Here is a 21,798-nt window from a genome sequence, read left to right as displayed (position 1 = left end):
AGCACTGAAGGCAGGTCATTGTCCCCGTGAACAGTCAGGCAGAGAACACCACTTTGTGTTTTGTTCAGGCCCTCAATTAACTGGATGATTCCCACCCGTACTGGGGAGGGACATCTGCTTTACCCAGTCCATCAATACAAATGCTGATCTCTTCTGGATGCACCCTCATATATCCACTCAGAAATAACGTTTACCACATACTGGACTTCTCATGGACCAGTCAAGCTGACAAAATTAACCATCACTTTGCCCATCTTCAGATCCAGATGAGCGAACTCTAGGGGGGCTAAGTGAACTGATATCTTCTATAATGGTATGTGGTTATCACTGCTCAATCAAGGGGTCAAAAGTGATGAAAGACTGGTGACTCCTGGTATTGTTTTATAAATAAAAAAATAGTAAAGGCACAGGAGATCTTCTGTGCCATTACCAAAAGGACAGATATATTAGATTTCTTATGTGTAAGATAGAAGGAATGTTGGATGACAGTATAGCCCATCAGAAGACAGCAGTGCTGATGAGAACCCAAGAACTGTACCTCCTCACTTTGAGTGTGCCGTGGTAGATGGTTAGTCTGAGAGCACTCCTAACTGATGTATGATAAAGTGGTGGAAGAGGGCTAGAGCCCCAGATCTGCCATGCCATGCAATTATTAGACCATGGCCCTTATCAGGTAGCCATTCTGTGGTTTTCAAACCTCTTCCGCTGTGAAGCAACAACCTTCCTCATTGGCAGTGGGGGGATTGTGAGGTGATGAGAAGATTCTGCATAGCCATGTTCATGCAAGACCAGAGCCTTCATTCCTGTGTGCTGACTCCAAATGGAATAAGCAATAGGGGACTTCCAAATCATTACCGGTTTGCTCTAATAAATCCTATCCTAAAGGCACAGTATATGAACTGCCTCATCATCTGGCTTAGTTTGCTCCATGTTACTCAGTTGTATCAATGTGCTGACATTATTTATTCATTCTCCTGATGAGCATTTGGGTTTTTTGCTGTTGGGGCTATGACAAGAAGTGTTTCAATGAACAGTGTAGTATATTTAGGCTCATAAGCACACATTTACCTAGGGCATGTTCTAGGTATGGAATTGGATAGTAGGGCATATGTACCTTTAACTTTCTAAGATAATTCCTAAGAGTTTTTCAGAGGCGTTGTACCAATTTTATTTCCCATCAGTCATGCATGTTGTTCAACCTTGCTCACACTGCTCAGACAGCCCTTGCTAATGTTTGACATTGTCAGATTATTTCATTGTAACCAATCTGATGTGTGTATTGTAGTATTTTATTGTGCTTTTACGCTTTTTTGAAGTTAGTTTTCAAATATTTCATTTTTTTCTGTTTTGTTTTCTATTTTGTCTGAATTCTTTGTATTATGAATGATTATTTTCTTTTTTGTGTTGTAAAATCTTCTATTTATTTTATTTTCTTTTTAAAATTAAACTTTTCATTTTGAGATAATTGATATTCATATGCAGTATTAAGAAATAACACAGAAATAAGCCACGTAATTCCTTTTTTCTTTTTAAAAATGAAGTTTTAAATATAGTTCATTTACAAGGTTATGACAAATTTCTGCTGTTCAACAAAGTGATTCTTTCACACACAGACATGTCCATTCTCCTTCAGGTTCCCTTCCCACATAGATCATCACAGACCACTGGGTAGAGCTCTCTGTGCTATACCACAGGTCCCCACTGGCCAGTCGTTCCATATACATCAGTGTGTACATGCCAGTCCCAAACTACCACGTATTCTTTATTTAGATTCCTCCACTGGTAATGCCTTGCAAAACTATGGTGACCGTATCTCAGCCAGATTATTGACATTGCTTCAGTGAAGATGCAGAACGTTGAGAATGCCTCATGTCACACTATTATATCCATACCCATTTCTCTCCTACCCCATCCATCTTTATTATAATTTCCTTCTTTCTCCTGGCTTTGGATTTATTTTGCTCTTCTTTTTCTAGCTTCTTGAGATGGGAGCTTAGGTTATTGATTTGAGAATTCCTCTTTTGTAATTTATATATTTAATGCCATAAACTTCCCTCTCATCACAGCTATAGGTATATCCTACAAATTATGTGTTATATTTTGTTTCGTTCAATTCATTGTATTTATATAGCTTACCTAGAAATGTGCTCATTGATCAATAAGTTATTTAGAAATGTGGTTTCGTTTCTGAGTATTTGAATATTTTTTTAATTATGATTGATTTACAATGTTCTGTCAATTTCTGCTGTACAGCAGAGTGACCCAGTCATATATATATATATATTCTTTTTCTCACATTATCTTCCCTCATGTTCCACCACAAGTGATTAGATGTATATATAGTTCCTTGTGCTGTACAGCAGGATCTCATTGCCCACCTACTCCAAATGCAAGAGTTTTCATCTCCTAACACCAGATTCTGAATCTATCCCACTCTCTCCCCAACTCCCAGCAAACATGAGTCTGTCCTACATGTCCATGATCTTTTCTGTTTTGTACCATATTTTAGACACCACATATAAGTGATATCATATGGTGTCTTTCTGACTAACTTCACTCAGTATGAGAGCCTCTCGTTCCATCCATGGTGCTGCAAATGGCATTATTTTGTTCTTTTTATGGCTGAGTATTTTCCATTGTATATATGTATCATATCTTCCTAATCTGTTCATCTGCAGATGGGCATTTAGGTTGTTTCCATGTCTTGGCTATTGTGAATAATGCTGTGATGAACGCATGGATGCATGTACCTTTTTCAATGAAATTTTTGTCTGGATATATGCCCAGGAGTGGGATCACAGGATCATATGGTAGTTCTATATTGAGTTTTATCAGGTATTTCCATACTGTTTTCCATAGAGGTTGTACCAAGTTACATTCCCACCAACAGTGTAGGAGGGTTCCCTTTTCTCTGCATCCTCTCCAGCATTTGTTATTTGTTGACCTCTTAATGATGGCCACTCTAACTGGTGTGAAGTGGTGCCTCATTGTAGTTTTGACTTACATTTCTCTCATAATTAGTGATGTTGAGCATTTCTTCATGTGCCTGCTGGCCATCTGTATGTCCTCTTTGGTGAAATGTCTATTTAGGTTTTCTGCCCATTTTTTGATTAGGTTGTCTGTTTTTTTGTTGTTGCGTTGTATGAGTCATTTGTGTATTTGGAGATTAAACCTTTGTTGGTTGAGTCATTTGCAAAAATTTCCTCTCATTCTGTGGGTTATTTTTGTTCATTTGTTTGTTTTAATGGTTTTCTTCACTGTGCAGAAGATTTTGAGTTTAATTAGTGCCGGAGGCCAGCTCCAGCGGCCAGGGAGTGTACACTTTCCCAAAAAGATGGACGGACGTTGGCTTTTGCGTCGGAGACAGCCTCTTTGTCCCTTCCTTCAGGGTGCTGGACTGCTCAAACTTTATTGGCAACAGTGGTTGATGATATAGACAGTTTTTCACTACAGATTACATCACAGTGTTAAAAGTACATTGGTTAACTGTTACATGGTATAGCAGCTATACATCATGTTTTAAGATCTCTATCTTAACTAAACTTAGTGAGTACTTTGAAGAGGCCATAAAACACAAGAATTTAGCATTTACAGACTTTGTAGACTGGTGCTTATCTTCAAAGTGTTATAGCAGGGAGATAGTGTAAGTAAATATAAACCAACTTAACTAAACTAGCTATCACTTAAAAGCTTTTAAAATCAAAGACAAAACTCACAGCTAGGTTTTTTGGCTAATATATGTCTAACTTTTATGAACCTCATTAAGATCCTAACTCTAAAGTTTATAACTAGTTAGTAGATAAACACTATGTTTTAACTAAGTTGGATTAAAATAGGGGAAAGTCCTTCAGGATGAAATTATTATTATATTATTGTTGTAATTTTGTTAAGTCACAAATCACCACAGGAAAATAACGGGAAATAAGAATAATAAGTAAATAATCAGGAAAGACTGAGGAAAACTGAATAGCAAGTGAATAACAGAAAAGACTAAGTTATCCATGGAACAATCCCCACTCAGCAACACAAAATGGAAATTATTTCCTGGGAAATTAGTTTTCCACCTATGCCAGCAGGCTAGCCTTATTATCTTCTGGGACCTGTCCTTGGAATTGTGCCGTGCAGGCAGGCATCCCCTTGTTTAGGAACCTGCCCTCAGAATTGTACCGTTTAGACAGGCCCCTTTTAGGAGCTTGCCCTCAGAACTGCACTGTTCAGGTAGGCTCCTTTTTCTGATTAGGAGCCTGCCTTCGGAATTGCACCATTCAGGCAAAACTCCCTTCCTCGGCTTCTTGTATCTTCTCTGCTCCCCGCAAATTAGTTCCCATTGGTTTATTTGTGTCTTTATTGTCTTTGTATTTCATATTATCTATTATGATTTCTAATTTGATTTCAATGTAACATAGAATACACTATAAATGATTTAAATCCCTTTAAAATTTCAAGGTCTATTTTAAAGTCTAGAATATGGTCTGTATTGATTTATGTCCCATAATCATTAGAAATGAATGTTTTTTACTGATGTTGTTGGATGAAAGTTTCTATAAATATTGATTCAATCCTATCTGTTGGTGTAGTTGTTGAATTCCTCTAAATATTTGCTAATTTTTCAGTCTAGTTGTGTTGTCAATATTTAAGAATTCAGTGTTGAAGACTTGAACTAGTATGTATCTATCTGCCTTCCAGTTCAGTTAGTTTTGCATTCACATATTTTGCAATTCTGTTGTCTGCTCCACACAATTTTTTTTAATGTCTGTACCTGTGGCATATGAAAGTTCCCAGGCCAGGGATTGAAAATGATCTGGAACCAATTGGAACCACAATACCAGATCCTTTAACCCATTTTATTGGGTTGAGAATTGAACCTGCACCTCAGCAGTGACCCAAGCTGCTGCATTCAGAATCTTAACCCACTGTGCTACAACAGAAACTCCTGCTACACACCAGTTTTAGATTGCTATGTCTTCTTCGTGGATTGACCCTTTTATCATTACATAATGTCCTGTTTTTCTAGTAATTATCTTTGCTCTGAAATATAATTTATCTGATATGAATGTAGTCTCTTCTGCTTTTCTTAGATTCTTGTTGCATGCTATAACTTTCCCATCCACTTACTTTAATTCAGCTTGTGCTGTTATTTACATATTTTTTATTGTTATTTCCCCAATATAGTTTTTTTTCCTACTGTACAACATAGTGACCCAGTTAGAGCTTGGGGTTAATGGATGCAAACTATTGCTTTTGGAGTGGATTAGCAATGAGATCCTGCTGTTAAGCACTGAGAACTATGTCTAGTCACTTATGACGGAGCATGATAATGTGAGAAAAAAGAATGTATACATGTATGTGTAACTGTGTTGTTATTTTTGAAGTGAGTTTCTTGTAGACAGAATATATAGGCCTTTTGCCCATTTTTCAGTTGGGTCATCGGCTTTTTTGCTGTTGAGTTGTATAAGTTGCTTGTATATCCTAGAGATTAAGCCCTTGTCAGTTGCTTCATTTGAAACTATTTTCTCCCATTCCGTAAGTTGTCTTTTTGGTTTCTTTTTGGTTTCCTTTGCTGTGCAAAAGCTTGTCAGTTTGATTAGGTTCCATTGGTTTATTTTTGCTCTTATTTCTGTTGCTTTGGGAGACCGACCTGAGAAAATGTTCATAAGGTTGATGTCAGAGAATGTTTTGCCTATGTTCTTTCCCAGGAGTTTGATGGCGTCTTGTCTTATATTTAAGTCTTTCAGCCATTTTGAGTTTGTTTTCGTGCATGGTGTGAGGGTGTGTTCTAGTTTCATTGATGTGCATACAACTGTCCAGGTTTCCCAGCAATTCTTGCTGAATAAACTGTCGTTTTCCCATTTTGTGTTCTTGCCTCCTTTGTCAAAGATTAATTGACCGTAGGTGTCAGGGTTTATTTCTGGATTCTCTGTTTTGTTCCATTGGTCTTTATGTCTTTTTTGGTACCAGCACCACACTATTTTGATGACTGTGGCTTTGTAATATTGCTTGAGGTCTGGGAGAGTTATGCTGCCTGCTTGGGTTTTGTTCCTCAGGATTGCTTTGGCAATTCTGGGTTTTTTTTGTGGTTCCATATAAATTTTTTTTTTTTTCTATTTCTTTGGGCCGCTCCCGCGGCATATGGAGGTTCCCAGGCTAGGGGTCGAATCGGAGCTGTAGCCACCAGCCTACGCCAGAGCCACAGCAATGCGGGATCCGAGCCGCGTCTGCAACCTACACCACAGCTCACGGCAACGCCGGATCGTTAACCCACTGAGCAAGGGCAGGGACCGAACCCACAACCTCATGGTTCCTAGTCGGATTCGTTAACCACTGCGCCACGACGGGAACTCCAAATTTTTGGATTGTTTGTTCTAGTTCTGTGAAAAATATCATGGGTAATTTGATAGGGATTGCATTGAATCTGTAGACTGCTTTGGGTAGTATGGCCATTTTTACAATATTAATTTTTCCAATCCAGGAACATGGAATATCTTTCCATTTCTTTATGTCTTCTTTAATTTCCTTGATTAATGTTTTATAGTTCTCAGCATATAGGTCCTTTACCTCCTTGGTCAGGTATATTCACAGGTATTTGATTTTTTGGGAGTGCAATTTTAAAAGGTATTGTGTTTTTGTATTCCTTTTCTAAAGTTTCACTGTTAGTATACAGAAATGCAACTGATTTCTGAATGTTAATATTATATCCTGCTACTTTGCTGAATTTGTCAATCAGTTCAAGAAGTTTTTGAGTTGAATCCTTAGGGTTTTCTATGTATAGTATCATGTCATCTGCATACAGTGACAGTTTTACCTCTTCTCTTCCTATTTGGATGTCTTTTATTTCTTTTGTTTGTCTGATTGCTGTGGCTAGGACTTCCAAACCTATGTTGAAGAGCAGTGGTGAGAGTGGGCATCCCTGTCTTGTTCCAGATTTTAGTGAGAAGGCTTTCAGCTTTTCTCCATTGAGTATTATCTTTGCTGTGGGTTTGTCATAAAAGGCTTTGATTATGTTAAGGATTATCTATACCCACTTAGGTGAGAGTTTTTATCATAAATTGATGTTGGATTTTGTCAAATGCTTTAGTTGGCTCATGAGTCTATTCTGTACCTCACACCAGGGAGGTGATGAAAAACACAGATGATGTGTTCCTGATTATTATTTATTTCTATCCTGCCCTTTTCCTCAAATGATTTAAGAAATCCTACAGCAAGAACCTTTAAAATGAAGTAATAACAAATAAATACAGAACCTTAAGAACAAGGAAAAGATGAGCACATAATATGTTGACCACAGGGGCTAAAGTATTGCTATACTTGAGCTTAAACTTTGGAATCGAACTTCCTGGAGGTCAATGTAAATAACAAGATAATTTATGTAATTTTATTATTAGAAAAGAGAGAGGACATCCCAGTTACCTGTGACTCTAAATCAGCACTGTCCAATAAACTTTATGCAACAATGGATTCTGTAACTGCATTGCTTACTATAGTAACCACTAGCTGCACATGGATGCAGAGCACTTGAAATGTGGCTAGTGACTGAGGAACTGACTTTTACAATTTCTTTAATTTTGTTAATTAAAATTTAATAACTACAGGTGGATCATAGCTACTTCACTCAAGAGCCTAGGTCAAAGGAAACAGAGTAGCCTAGTATAATAGGAGTCAAATGGGTTGGATTAATTTTTGGCTCTGTTAGAGGTATGTGTGACTGTGCCAATTTTATCATTTTTCAGATCTACTTAAAACAACCCCTGAATCATCCTCAGTCTAATCAGTGAGCTACAAAGTTGCTCTTACAATATTTAGAAAACTACAAATAAAGGTTGGGATTGCTATTGCCTAGATTGTAGGCTGCAGGGCAGGTTAGGAATTGGCTCTGTTTTTATAATATTAATAGCTTCTTATATTGTTCTAGGAAACTTCTCCTCTACACAAAGGCCTAAATGCTCATGTGCCATTCTAGCTGTTTAAATACCAAATGATGGAGTTCCCATTATGGCTCAGTAGGTTAAGAATCCGACTAGTATCCATGAGAATGTGGGTTTTATCTCTGGCTTCTCTCAGTGGGTTAAGGATATAACACTGCTGTGAGCTGTGGCATGGATCTGATATGCAGCTCAGGTCATGCATTGCTGTGGCTGTGGAATAGCCTGGCAGCTGCAGCTCCAATTTGACCCCTAGCCCAGGAACTTCCATATGCCACACATGTGGCTGGGGTGGGGCAGGGGGGAAGGAGTTCCCATCGTGGCACAGCGGAAACAAATCCAACTAGGAACCATGAGGTTGTGGGTTCAGTCCCTGACCTCGCTCAGTGGGTTAAGGATCAGGTGTTGCTGTGAGCTGTGGTGTAGGTCACAGATGCGTCTTGGATCTGATGTGTATGTGGCTGTGGCGTAGGCCAGCGGCTACAGCTCCGATTGGACCCCTAGCCTGGGAACCTCCATATGCCATGGGTGTGGCCCTAAAAAGAAAAAAAATAAAGACTCTGTATATGTGAGTACACATGCTTGCAAAGTATTTCAGGTAGGCATTATGGATCATAACAAAGTTCATATTCTCTTATCTTATTTTTATAGAAATACTTCCCAAGATGATAGTATAGCAATGATCACTACAAAAAACTTTATCTCAGATCAGCTTTCTCCTTAAGGAACCTAGGGGACTAAGAGCCCCTACTCTACAGAAGAGTGGGGTTTTGAAATAATGACTAACAATATTTGTTTGCAGGTTTGAAAGTGTCTGGAAAAATAACTGAGTTCTCTCGGCACAATGTTATGAGAGTTCATCATATGTTTTGTCTAGGATCATTCATGGCCCACTAGACTGAACAATGTTCATTACAAAATAACAATTTCATTAGATTAATAATGAGTTTATAAAGTTGAGTCCGTTTTTTTTTTTTTTTTTTTTTTGGACAATAAAGCTGGGGGAAAATCTCTCCCAGATATCGTGGGAACCTCTGGTCTCTTATGCTACATCATGTGTCTGAGTTAACTTTCTTTACCAATTTTTACAGGCAAGATTCAAGCCTCCCACCGAGATCAGTTCACTACTTACATTATTTGAAATAAGAATGTGATAATTAGACTTATTTGCTAAGCTCTTTGGCATCCTTTTCTATATTCTGCTTACAATACCTTAATTTTATTTGTCTGGTTTCTGCTTTAAAGTCAGGAGGGATAGGATCAGGGCTGTATTTGCCCTCATATAGGACCAACCTCTAGAGCTTGTTTCCTTCTCTGTGGATAAGAGAAGAGGAAAGGGTGTTCAGAGAAGAAGTCAGAATGAAGTTTCAGAAAATCTACGTATTAAGAGATTGCTTAATCCCTTGATTCCTACCTAATCTCAGTGGGTGTGATCAATTCAGGGGACATTTGAGACGAAGAAGGCTGAATCTGGTGATGAAGAAAAGGTGGTGATGTTCAAAGATGATCAGCTTCCTGAGCCTCATCTTAGTCCAACAAGAGGAGTTCACCAGGTGAATGTTGGGGGAAGGAAGTGGGTCAGCCTGGCCATAGGGACAGAATGAAGAAAGACGTGTAATGGTGTAGGACAAGGGATTTGGTTTTGCTGGAGTTTCAATACAAGTGGTGAAGCAGAGTAGGGGAAAGATGAAGCTGGAGAGAAAGGTGGGCTCCAACTAACTTAAGGAGCTTAAACTTTTGTTTTGTTGGTTTTTTTTTTTTTTGGTTTGTTTTATGTTTTTAGGGCCACACCCATGGCACATGGAGATTCCCAGGCTAGGGGTCTAATCAGAGCTACAGCTGCCCGTCTACAGCACAGCCATAGCAACGCCAGATCTGAGCTGAGTCTACAACCCACACCACAGCTCATGGCAATGCCAGATCCTTAACCCACTGAGCAAGGCCAGGGGTCGAACCTGCAACCTCATGGTTCCTAGTCAGATTTGTTTCTGCTGCAACACCATGGGAACTCCAAGAGGCTTAAACCTTAACCTTAGGAATGAATTTTAACTGTGTTCAGGTTTGCATTTTGGAAAGATCACCAGCCAATCTTTAAAAGGTAGATTTTGGGAAAGTAAATTGGAAGTAGTAAGATTCTTATCTTAACACTTATCATATCAGTACTAAGCAGTTGGTTCAAGGAAGATGATTAGGGGCCTAGTGAGCATTGAAATCAACAAAGGAATGAGTAGGAGAAATGGATAGAAATGAATACAAAGTATAATAATCAGGATATTGTCAGTATACATGGAAGTGGTATCAGAAAGAAAAGAGAAGAATTAAGAATGAGACACTTGTTTAAAATCTTCTCATTGAGGGCTTTGGAGGCATAGAATATGGAGTATAGTTGAAGAGAAAGATCGTTCAGATAAGGTTTTACTGAGTTGGAGGTCTCTAGAGAAGGACATTCAGATAAAGATGACCAGTAGGCAGTTGTATATGAGTCTACAGCTAAAAATGAGATCAGAGCTAGAGAAATAAATGGAAAAATCAGAGATTAAAGACAGAAATCTAAAACAAGTCCATTTTTGAAGCGGGTTCTGAAGAAAAAATTGTACAAATGGGGAGGGGACAATGAATAAAAGACTACAAAATTAGTTAATGCCTGAATTAAATGACTGATGAGAATTAAGTTTATGTTATTTTTAGAAGAACTGAAACAAACAAACAAAAAGGACATAACGTAAAACATATTTAAATCGTGGTGCTCTGAGCTTCGATTGGGGATCCGCCTTACACTCAGGCTTAGTGTCTGACTGGGCACCTGAGGCCACGCCCATGACCACGCCCACCTGCACCTGCCGCCCGGGCCTCCATTTTGCCAGACGTTAGTCTTCTGCAGCCTGAGTGCCAGGCTGAGCTTTGGGGCTGTGCAGTCACCGTAAGTATTGTGTCTGACTCTGTGATGCCCCTTAAGCATCTCCAGCAAGAGGAGGCTGGTAAATACGGTCCAGGTGGCCACTGCAAGTCAGGCGCTCTACCCAGTCAGCTCACCAGTTGGGTGAAGCTGGAGCTGCCATTATTCCTGCTGCTCCAGGGAGGACTCTGAGACCAAAGGGCTTCCATCTAAACCGGTCCCAGGTCCCCATCCGAGCCAGGGGCACCAAGCCCCCAGCCCCAGGGGTAGGCCTGGTGGCGGGTGAGCGTCGGGCTGGCCTGTGCTTGGCTCGTCTGGAAGTCCCTGCAGGTATAAAGGGGTGCTCTTTTTTTTTTCTTCTGGCGGGTCAGTGCTCGTCGCTGCCTCTTCAACATCTGAAAGTAGTTGTTTTATGTATTTTGTACAGTTACCTCATTTTTTGAATGGCTATAGGGTAAGTCTGGATTTTACCAGCCTGGATTTTGCCTCAGACCAGTGAATGAACCGTGGTGCTCGTTACTAAGATGGAATTGACCTCAAGAGGGATAGGTTTTGGAGGGAAAGTCAAGGCTTCAGTTTCAGGCATGTTAATTTTGTGATGACTAATACATCCAGGTGGACATTTCAGGAGATTTTTGGATGTATGGGTCTGTAAATCAGAAAAGAGGACTGGAAATTATGTTTATTAGTCTTTCCCTCAGCATTACTGGATTTACATGTGAATTAGGCTATCCTGGCTGGTAGAAGGAAAGAAACTGCAGAGGATCTGTAGAAGTGTTGAAAATGGTTAAGATAATGATTCTGGTTAAAACGCTGCTTTTTATTCGGTATTCAAGCAGCTTAACTTCCTCCCAGACACAGAACTTTGGTTCACAGCATCTTTATCTCACAGGCCAATATTTGCGACTGTTCACACCAGTTTGCAGTTTCATGATCAGCCAATTAAAATTTTTTCTCATCTTAATTGTGCTTATTTTCCTTTGACTCATAGAATAAATACGATGTTTAATTCCAGTATGTGGAATTTTCTGGTAGTTTTGTTATTGATTTCTGGCTTTATTGCACTGTAGTCAGAAAATATCACTTAAGTGGTTTTTGTTTGTTTGTTTTTACCAAACGAGGTTTATTCGTTCAAGGGATTTATGGATCTATAAATTCCACCTTAATTCTTTAAAGGTGTTTGGTCATGTTTTATGTGTTCTTCAGATGGGACATTTCAGTTAAAGTCATGGTAATTTAAGCAGTATTTCCAGCTGTGTCCTGTTGAAAGGAGAACAAATTCTTACTGAACTCATGCAAGTAACTACATTTTTATGAAAACAAAAATACTAGGAGTTTCTAAATTCTAGAGGGATTGGATAGGGAGAAAAGATAAATTTACCAGGTTGCTACAAATCGTGTTTTGTTTTGTTTTTTAGGGCCACATTTTAGGGTAAACAGAATTATGACTTATAACATTACACCAGGACATATCCAAGTTTTAGAAATTTAACATAGTTTCTAGAACATTTATATTCATGGCATTTACCCACATAGTTATAACCTAAGTAGATTTGTCACCACTCGTTTGCCAGTGCTTCCCACTTAATTTAACAAACCAAGTAATCCTAATCAGTTTTATGTTTCTCTATTAGATGCCTCAGGGGCCCTCTCAAGCATCCCAAATTTAGCTGGAGGTCAGAAGAACTTCAGTTAGAATTTGATCTTTGGAATTTTGTCAGAAATATCAAAAAAGTTTCAAAGTACTTAATCAAATATCATCGTAGGTCACTATGAAGCAATACTTATTCACTTAACCAAAATACCATTAAACAGTTTCAAAGGGAAATATGGATAGTTACAACAGATCACTTAAAATGTATGGAAACTTACAATCTGTAATCAAATGCAGCGCAATATTCCAAAAATTGGTTTTCTTAACAAAGAGCGAACACTCAACTTCACTCTTGGGTCAGTTTACTTTTAATAAAAAAATTCATTTACCTAATTAAATCCAGTCTAAGTAAGTCCTGATCATGTACAAAATGCATTCTCATGTTTCCTTTTTCATAGACCTTCTACAACTTTCTGTGTCCGTATTGGCTTATCCTTTATTTTCTCTCCCATTTACAAATAACAAGGCTTAGGAAAAAAGTCACTGTGTTTTCCCTTAACAAAACGCATTTCCGTTTTTCATACCTTCTTAGAGTGAAGACACACAACTTATTTTCCTACATATTAAAATGTTTCCTTTATTTTTTCTAGCAGCTTTAATTCTGTGTATTTTATAGTACCTAACTCTTAAAAACTTTAGTCTCTACTGAAAACCAAGAAGCAGGCAACTGTGAACATAGCAGCATTTCCTGACTGGCAAATTTATGAACAAATTCTATAATCTCTAGAAACATATATTTTGTCACAGCATAATTTCTTTCTCCATATGGTACAAGACATGTATCCAGTGAGCTCAAATACCTTTAGTTTTTCTCTCATAGGAAGATAAGAGTAGGTAAACCTAGACTCCTTTAGCAGTTAAAGTTCCAATATTTTGTCCTATTTGGAAATTATCTGGATATTCAAGGACTTCCCATTATTGAAGCAAAACTTTCAAGATACCAAATATCTGGAGAGACTACTTTTAAGTAGATAGTCCTAAAATATATTCATTCCCAAATATTTCACCAAAAAATGCTCTTGTCTCACTTACAATTAATTTACTTAAAAGTTTCATCGTATCAAATTCTTTTTCTTACTGATAAATTTTGTGATAGAAATAATGTGACTTACTGACTTTCAGAATTATAAGAAAAACATACTTAAAGTTGATAACTTTATTAAGATATACCTTATTAAATCAACAATCTTTAACTTAATACCAGATATTAATTTAGTACCAAATATTTCCCAGATCTTGTGAACCTGAAATTCATTCAGGTTAGTGGGGTTTTTTTTTGGATATTTCTGAGCATTTATGTAAGCACTTAATTTTCTTTAAGCCAATTAAATAGAGCTCACAAATTTATTTTAGTAAAACCATTTAGAGGTAAAGATATATTTGTAATGTGCGCACATATATATCCAGAGATCTCATAGCTTCATTTTAAAACTCAGTCATGAATTAGATATTACAATATAAAACTTGTCTTTGTCTTTCTGACTTAGATCACTTAGTATGAGAATATCTATTTTTGTTTATGTGGCTGCAAGTGACATTATTTTGTGGGTTTTTTTATGGCTGAATAGTATTCCGTTGTATATATGTAACACATCTTCTTAATCTATTCATCTGTTGATGGGCATTTAGTTTGTTTCTTGATTATTGTGAATAGTGCTGCAGTGGACATAGGGGTACATGTATATTTTTGAATGAATGTTTTGTCTGGCTATATGCCCAGGAGTGGGATTGCTGATAGTTCTATATTTAGTTTTCTGAGGTATTTCCACACTGTTTTCCATAGTGGTTGTACCAATTTACATTCCTTCCAACAGTGAAGGGGGGGTACCCTTTTCTCCATACCCCTTTCAGCATTTGTTATTTGTTGACTTGTTAATGATGGCCATTTTGACTGGTGTAAGGTGGTACTTCATTGTAGTTTTGATTAGTATTTCTCTAATAATTAGAGAAATTATTGATGTTGAGCATTTTTTCATGTGCCTGTTAGCCATCCATATATCTTCTTTGGAGAAATATCTCTTTAGGTCTTCTGCCTATTTTTCGATTGGGTCATTTGGTTTTTTGTTGTTGAGTTGTATGAGTTGTTTATATATTTTGGAGATTAGGCCTTTATCTGTCGCATCATTTACAAAGATTTTCTCCCATTCTGTGTGTTGTCTTTTCATTTTTAAAAATGGTTTCCTTTGCTGTGCAAAAGCTTTTGAGTTTAATTAAAATGATTTTTAAGGAAAGAAATTTTCATTTATAGCCATCCAATCACACAGCCTCTAGAGGAAAAATAGACAAATCCACAACCATTGTAGGAGATTTAGCACATTTCTCTCTATAAAGATGTAATAAGCAGGCAAAAATTATGTAAGGATATAGAAAATTTTCATAACTAGATTAAAAAAACCAGTCTTAATTAAAATTTATAGAACACTGTACCCTATAATTGCTGAATGCATATTCTTTTCTAATGGAAATGGAGCATTAATCAAAAGTGATCGTATGTCGAGCCACATAGCTAGTTTTGTTAAACTTCTAAGAATGAAATCAGTACCATATCCCATAGGTTAAAAAAAAAATCTTGAAACCATACATCAATAGTTAACAGAAACTGCTGAGTAACAGAAATTCTTGAGCTTGTATTACAGATCAGCAGATAAGGAGACAGCATGTTTTAAAAAATGCTGCCTGTAGCCTTAGGAACCTGGAGTCAGCTTTTGTCCCTTTTGAGCTGCCTTACACGGGTTGGGACCACCTATCACACAAAATTCCTTGTGCTGTACAGCAGGAGCCTATCATGCATCCACCCCAAATGTCACAGTTTGTATCCACCGACCCTAAACTTGCCATCCATCCCACTCCCTCCCACCTCCCCCCTGCCCGCTGGCAACCACAAGTCTGCTCTCCATGTCTGTGGTCTGTTCCTGTTTTGCAGATAGGATCGCCTGTGCCGTATTTTAGATTCCAGGTATAAGTGACATCGTATGGTATTTGCTTCCTATTTATTCTCCTATTCTATGTTTATTACCACTTTTTTCCTAACTTTTTTGGTGTTAGTTAATACTTATGATCATTTTATCTCCTTTGTTGGCTTATTACATACATAAACCTTTTTGAAATTTATAGTACACATCTTTAACTTATTAAAATCTGCACTACTTCACATGATGCAGATTCATTTTCCTGCTCCTAGCCTTGGCACTAGTATTTTTATATATGTTACTTCTATAGTTTTTTTTTTTTTTTTTTTTTTTTTTTGTCTTTTGTCTTTTTGTTGTTGTTGTTGTTGTTGTTGCTATTTCTTGGGCCGCTCCCGTGGCATGTGGAGGTTCCCAGGCTAGGGGTTGAATCAGAGCTGTAGCCACCGGCCTACGCCAGAGCCACAGCAACGCGGGATCCGAGCCGCGTCTGCAACCTACACCACAGCTCACAGCAACGCCGGGTCGTTAACCCACTAAGCAAGGGCAGGGACCGAACCCGCAACCTCATGGTTCCTAGTCGGATTCGTTAACCACTGCGCCACAACGGGAACTCCAACTTCTATAGTTTTTTAAACTGCAGTATTCATTGTTAAATTTTTTCCTTCAGACATTCAGTTACCTTCTAATCTATTTTATAAATAAGAAAAGCATTCTTTTATATATATGTATAAATTTAACATTTCCAGTGCACCCCATTCCTTTATTTAGATGTGCATTTCCACCTGGTACCTTTTTCATCCTTCCTGTAAGACTTTCTTTAACATTGCTTATAGTAGAAGTCACCTTCTACTAGTTTTGATTAATTTTTCCAGTTTTGAGTATCTGAAAAGATCTTTATTTCACTATCTTTTTTTTATAACTCTTTCTAATGAGTGTTGAATTCCGTGTTCAAATTTTTTTTTAAACTTCTTTAGTTCTGGAGTTCCTGCTATGGTGCAGTGGGTTGGGGTTCTGGTGTTGTCTCTGTAGTGGTGTGGGTTTGATTCTCAGGCCAGCACAGTGGGTTAAGGATCTGGCACTGCCAAGGCTGTGATACAGGTTGTAGCTGTGCCCCAGATTCAGTCCTTGGCCCAGGAACTTGCATATGCTGTGGGTGTGCCCGCATCCCAGTTCTTTAAAGATATTGGTCTACTGTTTCCTGACTTTGCATTTCTTTCAGTGGAACTCATTTTTGTTGAAAGAATGTCCAAAAATCATTCTTATCTTTCTTCCTCCACATGTAATTTATCATTTCTCTCTGGCTGGTTTTGAGATTTTTCTCTTTATCAGTGTTTCTAAGTATCTTAATTATGATGTGTTTTGTGGTTTTCTGCATGTGCCTTTTCCCTTAGGGTTTGTTGTGCTTGTTGGTCTATGGGTTTATAGTTTTCATCAAAGATGGAAAATTTTTGGCTATTGATTCTTTAGATAATGTTTTTGTCTCTTATTTTCTCCCTCTCCCTTTCAGCAGCCCTAGTCACATTTGTCTTAGAATTCTTATAGTTGTACTGAAGCTCACAGTTTCCCTTTTTTTGAATTCTCAAGTTCTCTAATCTTTTCCTCTACAGTATATAATCTCCTCTTAATCATAGCAGTGTATTTTTCATCTCATACATTATATCTTTGATCTGTAGAAGTTCAGTTTACATCTTTTAAAACTGTCTTTCATATCTTCCCTTTAAATATTATTTTCTTCTACTTTCTTGAACATATTGGATACAGTTGTAATGATGCTTTAATGCCCTTGCCTGCTAAATCTGTCATCTGAGACATTTCTGAATTGCTGTTGATTGATTTTTCCTATTAATGAATTGTGATTTTTTTTTTGCTTTTTTTTTTTAATGTTCCTGGTAATTTTTCATTGGATGGATGGCATTGTGAATTTGGCTTTGTTGGCTGCTTTTTGTATTTTTAAAAAAGTATTCTTGATCTTTGTTCCAGAACCTAGTCAAGTACCTTGGAGATATTTCGATTATTTTGAAGCTCACCTTTAAGTTTGTTTGGCTTGACCATAGAAACCTTTAATGTAGACCTATTTTTTTTCCCACTACTGAGGCAATACCCTTCTGAATATGATACGTGGCATCACCTATGTTACAAGATTTTTCTGCTCTGGTGGAAACACCAACTCTTCCCTGCCTCTTGTGAGCCTTGGAGGTTGTCTTTCTACGCTCAGATAGTTTCTTTGTGAGCAGGTATTGATTAGTATTCAGTCAGAGACCCAGGGGAACACTTATTTCCCCCAATTCCCGTTTCTTTCAGCGCAGTTCTGGGATACTGCCAGGCTCCACTGGGTTCTCACATCTACTGCTTCATCCTGGAGACCCTGTTCAGACTATAAGCAGGACGTTCATAACACTCACCGCCTTTGTCTCCCCTCTCTCAGGGACAGCTCTCCTTCCCTACCTCCTGTGTGCTCTCTGAAACCCATCGTTTCATATTTTGCCCCATTTTTGACTCACTTAATATAGGAGGATTATTCCAGAGTGCCTTTGTGAAAAAGTAAAGTGGAGCACAGCAGAGCATTTCCAGGGGCAGAGACCATTACCAGGGGTCAGGTCTTTAAGACTGTTTCTATTTGTTTCATTTAACTTTTTTTTCTTTCTTTATCCACTTGCACATGTTCTCTGGAAGCTGCTGTGTCTGAGAACTTTATCCTGGCATAGAAAGATTAGAAAATGCAACAGTGACAGCTAGATGCCTTCCAATATTTGGTTGTTTGGGGGTTTTGCTTTTTGCTAGTAAGGAAAACCTCGTTACTGAAATATCATGTCCAGCTTCTTGAAACATTCTTAAAACAAGGGCAAGCACCGTTCTGTGTTCCTTCCTCCTCTTCCTGTCTAGTTGGAATTTGGGGTCATAGATAAATCTCAAGCAGCATTTCGGACCCTGAAAAGGAAGCCGTGGACTGTAGTGGAAGAGAAAATGGAAGGTGTCTTGGCGTTAACAACATCGTGAAGCCATGTACTACGTAATTTGTTCTTTTGCCTTTTGACATTCTTGGGTTATCAAAAGCAAAAATAAACTTGTCTTATTTCAGAAATTGCTATTCTAAATATTCCATCATTTCACATTGAGGCTAACTTAAAAAAAGCCATATGTGAGAGGAGAGAAAGGAATGCACCATTTATAATGGATAGCTCATTATTCAAAGACTGTATGTTTTAAATATATCTCATCCATGCCTCTTAAGTTCTCAAATTATTTCAAGAGCATACTGCTGTTTTAAAAACATATTCATATCTAGTTCCTAATTTGATGTTTTTCAGTTGGCTAGGACAGAGAACATGGTACCCCGTTAGAGGTGAGAAGACCAAACATTGACTGCTGCAATGACTGCCATTCATACTCACCTAGTTGATGGGAAAAGATAAGATCAAGCTCTCCTCTTCTACTCTAAATCCAGTTAAATATCCTGGATTGTAAACTTTTGAAAGATATTTCCATTTTTTGATTATGGTGAGATTTTTAGAAATTAGACTATGGTTGGCTTACAGTGTTGTGTCAATTTCTGCTGGACGGCAGAGTGACCAGTCATATATACATATATATATATATATATATATATAAACATTATTTCTTTCATACAATCTTCCATCATGTTTTATCCCAAGAGATTGGATATAGTTCCCTGTTCTGTACAGTAGGACCCCATTGCTTATCCATTTAAAATGTAATAGTTTGCATTTAACTATTACATTTAACTATTAAATTTAATGTAAAACTATTACATTTAACTATTCAATCCCAAACTCCCTGTCCATCCCATTCCTTCCCTGCTCCCCCTTGGCAGCTATGGAGTCTCATGCTAAGTGAAGTAAGTCAGAAAGAGAAAGAAAAATACCATATGATATCACTTATATGTGGAATCTAAAATATGGCACAGATGAACCTGTCTACAGAACAGAAACAGACTCACAGACACAGAGAACAGACTTAAGATCTATCCATTTATGAGGGAATTTTCTGTAGAATGGTAGAGTAGGAGACATATGAGGGAGCCACTGGATTCTGACTGTTTTATTTATCATTTCAGCAAAAGGGTGAACTATGCAAAACGTTGACAGGATTGAGACTGAGCCCCAGGAGACAGGAAGATGGAGAGAGTTTAATTCATGGATCGAACGCAACTTCAACTATGAATGCTACATTACTTACCTTTCTGGCTGCTACAGCTGCAAGTGGGAAGCCAAACAGAAAGAACCTAGACGTCCACTTTGCTGCTGTTCTTTGGTAATGAGAGATGGGAAGGAGCTGGATAAGGGGAACATGGCTGGTCCCCGCCTTGATGAGGGCTCATTAGAGTCTTCAGGATTGGGCATGCCAGGGCTCTAGTTCTTCCTTGAAAGGATGAGCACGATTCTGGAGCCAAAGTCGACCTTCCTGAAACATGCGCTCATTTTCTTCATTTCCTTCACTTTTATTCTTCATTTCTCCTCTTTCTTGTCATTAATTTATCCATTTATTCACTTTTGCTTTTATTAATAAGTGAATCTTGAAGAAAAAGAGAGGTTTAGTTACCTTTAATGTTTTTAGCTAGGGATTTCAGGAATACCTGAGTCTTTAAATCTCTCTTCAGTGTGAGTTTCCCAAAGGAGCTGCACTTACGAGAAAAATAACAGCAAGTGAGAAAGGAGGTGCTCCTTCATTGTTGGTCAGGCTAATACCATTTTTCACTGGTAAGGCTCAGCCTCACTGAGTGCCTTTTTCTTTCTGTAAAATACCGTTTTTTTTCATGTGGCCCAGCCTCACTGAATGCCTTTTTCTTTCTGTTAGCCATATGTATTGGGCCTCTCTGGTGGGCTATACCATGTAGGAGAACAAATGATGAGCCCACTGAAGTAAGAGGAGGGTCATATCATGTACCTTCACTTATTTATAAACTCAGCCTAGCTAGGGTCCAAGATTCTGACCAATTGGATCATTAATTTCTCTTGGGACATAGAAGGCTTCCCTGGATTAGGCAGGTACGTTCCTCTGTCCATCCTTCTTTCTCTTCCCAGATAGATCAACTATTTTACCCGTGGCTGATTGCTGCATTTTGTCTGACTGTGCTTTTGCTGTTCGTGTGGATAGAATCCTCAAACGAATACAATGGCTTTAACTGGTAAGTTTTCCTTTTTATATTTTCATATGTGTAAGGCCTCTTTGGTCTAATAGCCACATGGATACAACCTCAAGCTAAAAAGATGGCTGTGAGGGAGGGTGGATAAAATTGGGTTTTCTGCAGCTGGTGGATGGGAGGCCTGGCTCTGGGGAGGAGTGAGGATGCTGGGCACCCTCGGCTGTTACACTTCCCTTCCCCTGTGCACACTCTCCCCCTCTCGGGTCTGGCTCGGGGGAAGCTTTGTGCGCTTCCTGTGCCCAGTGCTTCTGTTCACGTGACTCCCTGACCCCTTGCTCCTGGGTCTTTGTGTCTGGGTTACTGATGCCACTTGCTAGTGTTGGTCTTCATGATCTCTGTCCCTGCACCCTGGTGTCTCTGCCTCACCTCCAGTCCCTGCTTCTTCCTTCTGTCTTGAGGGGGCTTCCTAGGACTCTGAAGACAGAAAGGGTGTCCAATCTCAGCAGCCTTTCTGGCCAGACTCCTCTTCCTCAACTGCTCCCAGCTCTTGGAGTTTCTGTGGCTTGATGGTTGCAAAACTTACCCATTATTTGGTGTTTGGAGGACAAAGGGATATCTTTGACCATAAGGCTTTTTAAAAAACTAAGTTTATTTTTTTCTTATAGAATTAAAATACAGTTTGTTGTTTTAAATGTAAAAATGCAGAAAAGTAGAAAACAGGGTGACATACTTCCCAGTCTTTTTTCCTATGTTTATTTTTATATCATTATGCTTGGTTCATATAAATAATTTTACTTTTCTTTTAAACTTAAAATAGTAATAAACATTTTGGCGAATTGTTAAAACTCTTAAGGAAAATCATTTAAAGTGGTGTTACAGTATTTCCTGACATGAAGGTACTCTAGTACGCTTACTTATTGTTAGGCATTAAGAGTGTTGCCAATTTTCTTGTTTTTATAGAATAAGAGTGCAGAGAAATCTTTGTATTCTGACTTATGCTCTTATAAGTGGCATTGTTCAGTCAAGAAGAATAAAGCTAGTAAAATCATTATTCTTATTGCCAGAGTACTTTCTCAAAAGGTAGTAATAGTTTTCATTCACAACAGAGGTATCTGAATTTCCACTCTAACCTTCCATTGACAGCATTGACTATTCCAATTTTGAATCATTTTAATATATTTTATAGATGGGTTTGGTTTTAATTTAATTATTGACTAAGTGTCAAAACTGGTTTCTTTACTAATTTTCTTTTTAGTTTTCTTTGCACATTTTTATCTTGTGGGATCTAGTTTTCTCATTAGTCTACATGCAGTCTT

At 38.0% G+C, this 21,798-nt stretch overlaps 1 protein-coding gene across 6 annotated transcripts in view; it reads left to right on the top strand.

Moving 5' to 3' along the window:
- Window positions 1-21,798, top strand: part of LOC100525597 (glycerophosphodiester phosphodiesterase domain-containing protein 4-like) — a 164,574-nt gene that overhangs the window by 33,066 nt on the left and 109,710 nt on the right. For 2 of the 6 annotated variants that reach the window (XR_014814766.1, XM_084975441.1), the window contains exons 1-3: window positions 10,755-10,839; window positions 19,454-19,650; window positions 20,421-20,524. Coding sequence is in view for 4 of the 6 variants with exons in the window: in XM_084975438.1 (XP_084831564.1) it covers window positions 19,468-19,650; window positions 20,421-20,524 (287 nt within the window). In the remaining 2 variants the exon portion in view is untranslated. Of the gene's footprint in view, window positions 1-10,724; window positions 10,840-19,453; window positions 19,651-20,420; window positions 20,525-21,798 lie in introns of those variants that run through there. The other 4 variants (XM_084975438.1, XM_084975440.1, XM_084975439.1 and 1 more) reach the window with 3 other exon arrangements.

This window comes from Sus scrofa, chromosome 9 (genome assembly GCF_054392235.1).
Source record: "Sus scrofa isolate SSC_HxYL_T2T_F1_AM1 chromosome 9, Sscrofa_HxYL_maternal_Yorkshire_Landrace_v2.0, whole genome shotgun sequence".
In the NCBI taxonomy this organism is placed as follows: domain Eukaryota; kingdom Metazoa; phylum Chordata; class Mammalia; order Artiodactyla; family Suidae; genus Sus; species Sus scrofa.
The sequence above is the reverse complement of the archived record's forward strand: the minus strand, read 5'-3'. Positions and strand labels throughout refer to the sequence as shown.